This window comes from Heliconius melpomene, chromosome 7 (genome assembly GCF_056956725.1).
Source record: "Heliconius melpomene rosina isolate 202511_hmr_F chromosome 7, ASM5695672v1, whole genome shotgun sequence".
NCBI lineage: Eukaryota > Metazoa > Arthropoda > Insecta > Lepidoptera > Nymphalidae > Heliconius > Heliconius melpomene.
The window spans coordinates 6,062,472-6,074,760 of NC_140395.1; the positions used below are offsets into that span (position 1 = coordinate 6,062,472).

General features: G+C 30.8%; 2 protein-coding genes across 2 annotated transcripts; one reads left to right on the forward strand and one right to left on the reverse strand.

The window, feature by feature from the left end:
• Positions 1-1,385: 1,385 nt before the first annotated feature.
• LOC146537512 (beta-1,3-glucan-binding protein-like) lies at positions 1,386-6,597 on the reverse strand. The gene is made up of 8 exons (XM_085188845.1): positions 6,372-6,597; positions 4,519-4,734; positions 4,138-4,304; positions 3,383-3,516; positions 2,641-2,813; positions 1,989-2,213; positions 1,736-1,887; positions 1,386-1,654 (listed from the first exon to the last, which is right to left on the reverse strand). Exons 1-8 carry the CDS (start codon positions 6,493-6,495, stop codon positions 1,472-1,474), a joined length of 1,374 nt encoding a protein of 457 aa, XP_085044971.1. The 5' UTR covers positions 6,496-6,597; the 3' UTR covers positions 1,386-1,471.
• Positions 6,598-8,191: 1,594 nt separating this feature from the next.
• LOC146537513 (beta-1,3-glucan-binding protein-like) lies at positions 8,192-11,831 on the forward strand. The gene is made up of 8 exons (XM_085188844.1): positions 8,192-8,401; positions 8,601-8,816; positions 9,371-9,555; positions 9,875-10,008; positions 10,313-10,485; positions 10,563-10,787; positions 11,338-11,489; positions 11,568-11,831. The coding sequence occupies exons 1-8, from the start codon at positions 8,272-8,274 to the stop codon at positions 11,748-11,750; spliced, it is 1,398 nt and encodes a 465-aa protein (XP_085044970.1). The 5' UTR covers positions 8,192-8,271; the 3' UTR covers positions 11,751-11,831.
• Positions 11,832-12,289: the final 458 nt, after the last annotated feature.

The window sequence follows — 12,289 nt, forward strand, 5'->3', positions numbered from 1 at the left end:
AACAGGGAAGCTTACATTGACAAAGTTATTGTCAGGTATCTGCTGGTGGCATCGTCAGGCAATATGTGTTGAGGCTTGAAAGCTTTGCCTTGTTATCAGAGCAAGGAAATGCTATATATATGCTAATATTAAATTTTTCATTCCCTCGAGTGGGAATCGAACCCAAAATATTTCACACTTTAAGCACACTTTTGTCCCTGCACCACGACTGACTTTATTTATAATTATAATTAATATTGTATGTACAGACATCAATTACTTATAGCTTTACTATATTTATTATAAAGGATTATATTAAATGTTTTGAGTGCCACAAATAAACAGGATAAATTAATTTATGCCTTTATCACCTCATAAGAATTTATCTTTGCGTCTGTTTTTGTACAGTTCATGAAATTATTATTCTAATAATACAATAATTTACAAAGTCGTAGAGTACCAAGAGATACGTTCAAATTTTTAAACGTTTTCTGAAATACGAGTATGTTGAGAGTCATGGAGTTACTTGGTCAACATGGTCTAGCTTCTTCTAGTCGAAAATGTTATATTTGTAAAAAATATATATGAACTAGCGGACCTGGGCGGCTTCGCCAGCTTGAACTATAGGAATATTTAATATTTATGAAATTATTTTCAGTTTAGGGTGAATTCTAATAAACCATGAAACATACAACAATGAAATATATTGAAGAGTCTGAATTTCAAATTTTATAAAAATCGGTGCCGATTTAACGATCCATACACATTTTTAACCCCTATTTCACTCTTTCAGGGTAAAAATTTTCCGAAATTCCTTTTTAGTGGGTGCGTTCACATTATGAAAATAAACATCTGACTAAATTTAACCTTTCTACCATCAGCGTTGCGTGCGCCTATACCATAGATTAGAATTTATGGCATAAGTAAATTGAGTAAAACTATTTCATTCGAAATGAATCGAATTATTATAATTAACAAATAGTAGTATTTAAGTACTAGTAGTAGTATTTAACAAATAGTAGTATTCTAGTAATAGTATTTTTTGCGATATTTTTTTATTACGTCTGCCTAAAATAAAATAGGATATAGTATGTATTTTATTGCCAATGTTTCCAGATTATATTTATTGTTTAACTGTTGAAAACAACAACAGCTAGTAGCTTAAGTATTATCTTAATCACTTACAGATATTTCTTTGAATTTAGTAATTATTTATATTTTTAAAATTAACTTTAAATTTAGAGCAAAACTTTAACTACCCATAAAATTACCCATAAAAAAGTTAAATATTTCATTCCTACCAGTGGATATGGTCAATATTTTCGCGTTTTCAATCGCACGCTTTGCCCTTGCGACATAACGACATCAGCTATTTAATTGACGTGTTTCCAATGAAAGACAATATGTTTAAGATAATTTTATTTAATTAAATAAGTACTCTTTTTACTATATGACATAATATGAAAAATTCCTTGTAAAACATAAAAAAGTTCTACAATGCGTACACTTTTACGTAATCTACAACCAACTCTGGTGATGTCCAGGAAGAATACCAATCTCTCATGTGTTTCACAAACTCGTGCATGGCCTTAGGACTTTTGTTTTTCCAAGGTTTATCGTCAGTATCCGAAAAGTCGTGAATACCGCCAACACGCAGACCAAGGGAGATGTAGAACTGAAACAAAAAAGAATTTAAAAATCAGTAATTTGGCTAAATATGTAAGTAGATTCTCATTTTATTTCTTTTAATAATTACCATTTTATCAAATGGTGCGTTGGAACTACCCAACTCCCATGCAGCTTTTTGCATCTTCATATGAGGCTCGATTGGCTTTAAATTATACGAATGCGATATATTTGAATTTAAAATACCATAAGATTCCCCATCAACAAGCATTTCAATACTATCTAGAAATGAGAATTAATTTTTACATGTATATTTGTAACAATTATAATAATATGTTTTAAAAAAGTTATTTTATTAGATATAAATATTTAGAATAAAATACCTGGTGTCCATATGACAGAATAAGTATGAAAATTGTCGCTCCAAGAACTATCACTTAATGAATTAACAAGAAACCTCGACCTTTGAGGTTCCTTGTCGTGTACTACTGGCCCTCCATATAAGTATTTGGGTTGATCTTGGTTTCCACTCGAAAAGGCGATTCGTATTATGCCAGATCCAAAACGTAATTTTCCATATTCATGTTCACGGGGCTCCAAATTTATTTCTAAAATATAAACTTTATACAATAAGAAAGCAGTGGATTAGTACGAAAAAATCATTAACCAATGAAAAAATGGTAATTAAGCATCAATGTATATGTTTTTTTTCTATCCGTTTGTCTGTTATTGCACACACATCGTCGCACTATAAGACGAATTTGATTTAAACTTTTTTTATTGTATCGATAATAGTAATAATAATATATATTTAATTGTAGACCCTAAAAAATAGAGAGAAATAAAAGAAACATGGAAAGAAAAAAAGAAAATAAATATAGTTTCATAGAAACAGCAGGTGCAGACGACAACTTGTCAATACAATTATATTCAGATGATATCATCCTGTGGCACAATAGCCTGATATGGCATTTATATGTACATAAATATATGGGAACATCAATGTATGTATGTAAATTAAAGTTAATCATTTACCTGGAACTAGCCAATCGCCCCGTGGTAGTTTTGCTCTTACTTCAATTTTGCCATATTTAAAGTTAAATGCTTTGCGTGTTGTTAACTTTCCTGATATAACTGGTGGTTCTATGTAATAGTTAGACGAGGTTCTGTAACACTCACTCGTTGCTATTTCTCCTGTACACCCAAAACTGAATAAATAATAGTGCAAATTATTAAATATTTATTATATACCTAATAAATATAGATCGAATAATAATAGCCTAAGGATGAATAAAGCGAGGTCAACATGATAATAAGTAAATATTAGAAAATTTTCAGATTTTGTAAAAATAACTAAAATATTATATTAAAATCGAAAAGCCAAAATTAAACGCCGTTGTGGCGCAGCGGCACAAGGGTGTGACTATAACGCGACGGTTGTGGGTTCGATCCCCACTCGAGAAAATGTAATATTTATTTACATTTATATTTCCATTCCTTCGCTCTGCTGTCGAGGCGTTGAGTTCCGCCACTCAACACTCAATGCCTCCAATTTTGATTTGATTTGATTTTTTTCTTTTCGTTTTTCCCCAACCCCCTTTATCTTTCACTACTGGTCCCATAAAAGTTGTCTTAACTGTTCCGAAGATTATCCCGGACAATCAGAGAGACAAACAGACAAACAAAATATTTTATAATAGTAGACGATACATTCTAAAACTATTAAGATTCGAATCTGTTAATATCGCTTGTATGTATATATACGTATAATACTCACATATTGTTTAAGTTGGAAGATTTGTCGATATGAACATCTGTTATAGATTCTACAGTGGGCATTGCCTTAATTTTAAGTATTCCGTCATCGAGAGTCGTTACTGCTTCAGATAAATAAACGTTGAATGGATAATCCTATAACAAAATAAAATATTATAGTTCGAATGAAAATAACACTATCTTCAATAGAGGAGGTCATTAATTCCAACTATGTAATTAGTCTAAAATTTAATTAAATAAGTTATACATAGAAAATACAAATATACAGGATGGAATTGTCAGCACCACTTTCAATGAAACTACAGTTTTAACTATTCCTATAATAGCCTAATATAATTCAGAAAAAAAAACCCAAAAATGAAAAAGTTATTTTTTCAAACAAAATAAATAATAAAATTATAGTTTTAAAATAAAACGCCATTTGTAAAGTATAACATAAGCACGCACACACTTACCTGTCAAAGCGGCAACGTCGTACACGTATGTGTGCGTCACTCGAAATACAGGTATGGATAAAAATAGTGAAATGAAAAAAAAATCCTACGTCCAAACTGTTGAGGTACCATGATTAATTTCTTTACTTTTAGGTTTGAACTATTTTACCCTATATGCGGTTTCGGTAAAAGGAGAGCTGCTCTTCCACTCTGTATATACAAAAACAAGCAAAATATTTTTTTCATCAAGTGAGAGTTAACCAAATCTGATAAATATTTCGGATAAATCTTTTTATTCTTAAAATTTATTGCTTTACCTTACCGGTTCTTGGGGATAATATTTTTCAAATTTCCATTGTTTTAAATCTGTAATACTGGAATCACTAAAATCTTCACTGAAGATTAAAGAGCCAGTACAAAGTTTTTTGCCGCATTGTACTTTTGTTTTAGAAATCACACAGGTTGGCGTTTCTTCCTCCTCAGAAAAATCTATAAGTAAAATGAATTGAACCGGTCAAATATAAACGGTTAAGTGCGAGAAAATTATAAAGCTTGTGCCTGTAAAGTGGGAAAGAGAGTATTTTAACACTAGGTTCTCTCTGCCTACTCTATTGTTTGCGGGATACAGCGTGAAGCTGATACACAATTATAAAGCTTCTTGACAAATATGATTCATAGATTAATTCATGCAATTTCAACTTACCACTTACAGTCCACTGTCCACGAATAGGAGTATAAAAGCCATTCTTATACATTAAATTAATATCATAATAGATAGTGTCTCCTAAATTTATTTTCATATTTCGATCCTCCAGAATCCACCAATTTTTATTTGGACGCGGTACATACACTTGCCATGTTTTAGTGGAGCCGCTCTGATTTAAAAATCCTTTGAAATTGACTGATTTGAAACCCTCATCTGAAATAAACATTAGTTTCAACTATAATCCGAAAATCTCTTTTATCTTATTTATCTTATAATTATTATCGTTCAGAGGTCATTGTGGTGCAGGGGCACAAGCATGTGACTGTAAACACAATAGTTATGGGTACGATTCTCACTCGGGAGAGTGAAATTTTTAATATTTTCATTTCCTCGTAGTAACGAGGCAATAAGTCCAGCGTTGTACTTCAGTAATCAAAGAATTTTGTCTATATAAAATCTTAATTAAAACATAAACGTGAAATGGGAGCCAAGTTAAATCCATACCTATATTATAAATTCGAAAGTAACTCTGTCTGTCTGTCTGTCTGTCTGTCCTTTACGCAATGAGGGCCAAACCGCTAATTTAATTGTGATAAAATACTCATATAGAGATACTTGAGGGTCCCGGGATGAACATAGGATACTTTTTTATTCTCATATTTGTAATATTTTCGTTATATAACAATATATTAAAATAATTAATTTGACAAGGAATTTATTCCGCCATGTTAATAAGAATCGTCGCTACGCGTTGCTAAGCAACGGCTTGCAAAGTTTGCTGTTTTAAGAAAACGTCACCCAAAGTGAGTTTGCTTAACGCGTACATGGCGCGCGCCGATATAGATTTGTATATATTAACAAAAATTAGATGATTTCTATAATTTAATATTCATCCTTATGAAAATAAATATAATAGTCACTTTTAGCATTTCATCTTGATGGAAATTATAGTGTAATGTGTAACATTCTAATAAATAATTAAGATGTCACTGATTCCAAATGACCTAGCCTACGAGTGGTATAGTATGATCTTCACTTTGATGATTTTGTAAATTTTTATATATTTTCGAATTACTATTATTTTTTATGTAATCATTTGCTGCTTATAATTAATTTATCTCAGTTCGGTTGTCTATACCGATGTTATACACTTAAAATATCGTAATTTTAATCATTTGGGATTTTATTTAATATTGTTCGCAAAAATTAATAATTATTTAATATAGAAAAATTATAAGTACGCGCGCACGGCAAAATTTAGGTACTTTTTCTAATATTAAGAATTTCCTTTAGTTACTTTTACTTCTTTTGTTTGTTCATTTCTGTTACTCAGATATTTTTTCTAATAATAAATCTCCACTTATTATTATTTTTTAACTTATTTTAATTATTTAGGCTTATAATTTCGCGGGCGTAGCCGCGTCCGGGCCCACTAGTGTTAAATAAAGCGTCGTTCTCCGTTCTCCACTTTACCGACAAAACAATGGGAGACCTATTTATATGGCATCGACAAAATTCGAGCTCGGCTTGAGAAGTGTTTTTCTAAGTTTTCTTAATAAGTATTTATCTTTTCTAAGTGTGGTATAATATTTTAAAAATGTAAAAAAATATAATATAATAATTCGACGCCCATAATGTCACTGCGATTGCAATAGCATCAGTTACAATAGATGTGTTAGCATTTGTTTGGAATTTAAATCAAACATCGATACCTAAAACATTTTATTTCCCTTTCTTTGACCTATCTTTCGTAAATCTTCTTGATAGAGTATTAATTAATAATTATATATTTTTTTTCAGTTTTTCCTGTTATTGTTTTTTAGATAAAACAGTACAATTATAATTTTTACCTGGGAATGTAATCCTCAATCCTTGAGGCTTAAGTGCTTGAAATTGTACACGAAAATTTGCAGAAAGATCTAGAGTTACCGTTCCAATATTTAATATTACTAGCAAAAACAGATAAAAAATCATCTTAGCGTCCGATTTTATTTACACTTGTACCCTTACTGTGTTTTTGATTGTTTAAGAGAACATTGTTGTTTTGATGTCTTGTGGCGAATAAATATAATTCAAAATGTATGTAACCACGACGGTTGAGAATTGTGCGATATACATTTTATTTGTTATTCTAGTAACAACTGGCTATTGCCCTCGACTTCGTTTGCTATAACGGCAAAGTATTTGACCTAACATTAACGAGTATGCAATATTTAAATAGAAAAATCAACATGATTCAGTTAATTTTTTAACTACCGAAGGAAAAAGAAGGGTGTTTGAATGTATTTAGTTGTGTACGTGTGTATATCTGTGTGTATCATTGCGGCTCCCAAACGGTTCAGCCGATTATGAAAATTTATTAAAAAATGGGCCTTTGTCGAGAGCGTTCTTAGCTATGATTCAAGAAAATAAGTTCAACAGTGTTAAGATTATCAGATCTTTTCTTTTTGTTTGTTTACGTCTTTGTTTACTTTTTAGACATTTTTCTGTAAGACATTACACATTTTTCCCATTAAGACATTTCCGTTCCCCAGTTTGTATGCATTGTATATAGAGGCTTAAAGATTTTGCCTTATTATCAGAACGAGAAAATGCTAATGTTAAACATTTCGTTTCCTCGATTGGGAATCGAACCAGAAATCTTTCACGTATAGTATAAATAGTTACAATTTATTATTTTATAGACAGACATCAATTAATAATAGCGTTATAATATTTATAATAAAAGATTATATCAACTGTTTTGAGTACCACAAATAAACAGGATAAATTTATGTATGCCTTTATTCCGTCATAGGAATTTATCTTTGCGTCTGTTTTTGTACAATTGATTAAACTATTATTGTAATAATATAACGATTCATTAAATATCAATAACAATTTATATAAAATAACCAAGAGGTACGGGTTCAAAGAGTATCAGGGGGTATGTTTAAATTTTTATACGTTTTCTGAAATATGTTAAAATATTTTTGTGTCTTCTTTTAATCCGTTACGCATTGAGTTCCTAGCCACTTCTGTTTAGGTTCTACTGTCTTTTATTATGTATATATTTTATTTGTTTCTTGCCTCGTTACCAGTGCGAGGAAATTGAAAATATTAAGAGTAATAGAAGATACAGTCTCTTTATTTGTTTTATTTTTATTAAATTTCGGATGCTCAAATTCAGAAAAGGACAGAATATTAAACAGGCCTTCGTGACTCAGCGGCACGAGGGTGCGACTGTAACGCGAGTTGTGGGTCCGACTTCGATCCCCACTCGAGGAAATGAAAATATTTATTAACATTTACTTTATTTTCAATTCTTGGCTCAGGTGTCGAGGCAAAGCGCGGGATTGAGATCCGCCATTAAACACGCAATGCCTCCAAAATTCTGCTCTATGGGGGATACAGCATGAAACATACTTTTTCAGCCAGTGGGGTATTTGCGGTAGTTATTTAGATAAAGAAATTTTCCTCAGATATTTAACTCAATACAGATTCTGGTCTATAGCTGCACAAAAGAGGGTATATTTTTATTATATTTTTTATCTAATTATTTGATAGAATTGAAAACAGAGCCGCGAGCAATATCTAGTTGGTATGGGATTTACAATGTGATAAAATTAACTCAGCAGATGGAAAAAAATTAAACAGAGCCACATGTATATTTGTAGTGATATTACATGGCCGAAGACCTTATAGATAACATAATTCAATCAATAAAAAAACCCAGTGTACGTGAAACCGCGTACAAAATCGGACAGTACGATGAAGATTTTTTTATTTCTGCTAATTATAACGATATTTAATATCGAAAGAGCATTATTAAGATTTTCTTCAAATTTTAAAGTAACATTTGAAGTATTTAAGCCTCGTGGATTAAGAGTTACAATTCCAGGTAAAAAAGCATAATAAAATAATTATTTAAATTTATTTTTTCATATCTGCGCTCTGGTGTCGAGGACAAGCGCGGCGTTGAGTTCCGCCACTCAATGAATTCCTCCATAATTTGGCGGAAAATAGGGACCGTAAACTAGGTTCTGGTTATCACTAGAGGGCACCTAGTTTAGATAATAAACATATTTATTTTGTTATAGATGACGGATTCATGCAAGTCTCCTTTTCTGGAACATTAAATCAGAGCGGCTTCAAAAAAGAATGGCAAATGTATTCATCACATCCACGCAACAAACTTTGGATTCTTGAGGACAAGAAAATAGAAATAGAACTAGGAAACACTATTTATTACAATATTAACATAGTTGATATAAGTGGTTTAAGCTATCCGAGAAGAGGGAAATGGACTGTAACAAGTAAGTTTCAATTACTTTTAGAAATACCTGTTTCAATTCAATTATATTATAAGACTACCGGACCCGCACGCGGCTACGCCTGCTTGAACTATAAGAATATTCATTAAATATATTTATGAAATTATTGCAGTTTTCAATTGAATTAGTAAGAAAATATAAGCTTAAATAATCGAAAAGAATAATAAGTAGACACAAATTGTTAGAAAAAATATCTGAGTTATTGAAATGAACCAACAATAGAAGTAAAAGTAACTAAAGGATATTCTTAATTTTAGAAAAAATACCTAAAGTTTTGCGTGCGTGCGTACATAGATATTGACTCGATAAAATCGAAAAAAAAAACTATACTTTTAACTGACGCCCTTTATGTTCTCCAACTGAAAAAAAAAAATCTTAAATAAAATAAAGTATGAAAAATAGGTTATTCTTATTTTTTTAATAATCTGTAATTTATACATATATCATGAGTTAAGGAAACCTGGCTATCTTCTTCTAAATCTTTGTTTTCTACTCGTTAAGATCTCACCAATTCATCTTACTTATATTATTTATAGATATCACTGAAATCGACGACGACGACATTACAAAAAACTGTGTGATTTCTAAAACGGAAGTACAATGTGGAAAAAAACTATGTAGAGGATCATTAATTTTTAGCGAGGACTTTATTACTACAAATCCTTTTATTCCTACAAATTTAGCCAAATGGCAATTTGAAAAATATTATCCTCAAGAACCGGTAAGTTTAAGATTAACCTACCTATATTTAACAAAATACTTATAATCAGCTACAAGCGTTATCCCGCACACAGCAGGGTAGGCAGAGCTAGCCTAGTGTTAAGACACTCCATGCGTGTTGAGTGGCAGAACTCAACGCGGTTTGTCTCGACACCAGAGCAAAAAATTAAAATATAAACGTAAATAAATATTTCACTTCTTCGAGTGCCTTAACCTTTGTACCGCTGCTTGTAGGCTATGACGGCCTAAATAAAGAAAAGTAGGGTAATGCACGGAGAAGCAGATTTTGCTATGAATTACGACATATTTTTTTTTTATAGGATTATCCATTTAACGTTTATTTATCTGAAGCAGTCACGTTTGTTGAGGATGGATTACTTAAAATTAAGCCAATGCCCACAGAGGAACTTATAACACAAGTTTTTATCAACAATTCTTCTGGCTTAAACAATTTGTAGGTATTTATTATACATATATGCACACAAATGTGTATATTTATATAAATGCATAAAAGTACTTGAAGTTTTTTACTTTCTTTATAATTTTGTAACTTTAACGACTTTTCCTTTTCATATGAAACTTTCAATATTAACAATACGTTCTAATTTTATTGACTTTTCTTTTATTTTATGCATTTCAATTAAAAAAAATCGAATATTCACCATAAATCGTCATCATCATCGTCGTCATCAGCCTGCCTTCGTTCGTTCTCTATTCGTTATGTAATAGTCATAATAATATTTTTTTTTCTAATCTAGTGTTAGGTGTACAGGAGAAATAGGAACGAGCGAGTGCTATAGGATCTTATCTGGCTATTACATACAACCACCGGTTATATCAGCGAAAATAACAACACGCAATTCCTTTAATTTTAAATATGGTAAAATTGAAATAAGAGCAAAACTACCTTGGGGTAATTGGCTGATTCCAGGTGACCAGGTTTCCAAATCAAATTTTGCACTATCAAGTGCAATTCGAAGCTAAATTATATTTGTTTTTATATCTTAGAAATCAATTTGGAGCCCCGTTACCATGAATATGGAAAGTTGCATTATGGATCTGGCATAATACGAATCGCCTTTTCTAAAAGGAACCGAGAAGACTCCTATGACTTATACGGAGGACCAGTTGTGTACGACAAAGAACCACAAAGGTCGAAATTTCTCATGAATTCCATAGGCGATAATTCTTGGAGTAATGATTTTCATATTTATTCTGTAATATGGAGACCAGGTATATTAATTATAAAATTTTAATTAGTTTTACTTTATTAAAGTGTTCTTATACATATATCACATTTCCAAAAACGTAATAGATAATTAATTACAAACATTATTTATGTTAATCATCGTAAATGTATTTACTCGTATTGCTCTTTTCAACTTCTTACTAAGAAGTAATCTTCGTAAGTTCGTTTCGTAATAGTTTTAATGATATTTTTTCAACATTTCAAAAAAATTGTTATATATACGTTTTATGTCATCGAAAACTACTCTTGTAACTACCGTGGGTTAATATAGTTCTAGTACATAAATTTTTAACTCCAAATATCGTCCTTTTACGCACCAAATTTACTATTTTTCAAAATTTCAAATTCATCCTTTTACATATATGAAGTAAAATTATTAATTTTAACTAAATAAATATTAATTAGAAATCAATCTAAAAGAATTAATTTGATGTGTAAAATAATGAATTTGGTATACCAAATTCATTATTTTACACAACGTACACAACGTATTTGGAGTGATAAAAATCTATATTCCCATTTATGCTATTCTAGAAAGTATTGAGATGCTCGTTGATGGAGAAAGATATGGCATTTTTAATTCAAACTTATCGCATCCTTCCAATTTGAGGCCACTCGAGCCTCATATTAGAATGCAACAAGAAGCATGGAAGCTAGGTACTTACTTGGCACCCTTTGATAAAATGGTAATTATTAAAAGAAAACAATTGAAAATACTCGTATATATTTGGAGAGCTTTCTTTAATTATTTTCTCTATCTCCAGTTCTACATCTCACTTGGTGTACGTGTTGGCGGCATTCACGACTTTCCTGACAGTGATGTTAAGCCTTGGAAAAACAAGAGTCCTAAGGCCATGCATGAATTCGCAAAAAATCAGAATAATTGGTTTTCCTCCTGGAGTACACCGGATTTAGTTGTGGATTATGTTAAAGTTTACGCTTTGTAATTTTAATTCATAAAATTTATATATATTGTAAAAATATATAACAATCTAATAAACATATATATATATATGTCAAGCTGCGAGCATATCATTGAATTGGCAAGCAACTAATGTCTCTATAACAGGCACAAGTCTTTGCTTGACCATAGCATTTGGCACTGTATTCTTTTCTGGCTAATTTCCTAGGGTTAAAGCCTGTAGCTAAAAAACTAATAGGAATATATCTAGACAAAAATGACTGTTAGGAAATCAAATTTCATTTAGCTTAATTGATGCGGTTAAGCTATAATAGTACCTATCATTTGTATATGCAAGAAATGACAAAAAGTCAAGTATACAGAGTGGAATTGTCAGCACCACTTTAAATGAAACCACAGTTTTAATTACTCTATAAAAGCCTAATATAATTCAGAAAAAAAATAATTCCCAAAAATGAAAAAGTTATTTTTTCAAACAAAATAAATAATAAAATTATCGTTTTAAAATAAAACGCCATTTGTAAAGTATAACATAGCCACGCACACACTTACCTGTCAAAGCGA

Excerpts from the sequence above, each read along its gene's own strand:
- LOC146537513 (XM_085188844.1), top strand. The coding sequence starts at position 8,272 with ATGAAGATTTTTTTATTTCTGCTAATTATAACGATATTTAATATCGAA. Across the intron at positions 10,009-10,312 it reads TCTTCTGGCTTAAACAATTT|TGTTAGGTGTACAGGAGAAA; the intron begins GTAGGTATTTAT and ends TTTCTAATCTAG. Across the intron at positions 11,490-11,567 it reads TGGCACCCTTTGATAAAATG|TTCTACATCTCACTTGGTGT; the intron begins GTAATTATTAAA and ends CTCTATCTCCAG.
- LOC146537512 (XM_085188845.1), bottom strand. The coding sequence starts at position 6,495 with ATGATTTTTTATCTGTTTTTGCTAGTAATATTAAATATTGGAACGGTA. Across the intron at positions 4,305-4,518 it reads TGGACAGTGGACTGTAAGTG|ATTTTTCTGAGGAGGAAGAA; the intron begins GTAAGTTGAAAT and ends TTTTACTTATAG. Across the intron at positions 2,814-3,382 it reads TCTTCCAACTTAAACAATAT|TTTTGGGTGTACAGGAGAAA; the intron begins GTGAGTATTATA and ends TTATTTATTCAG.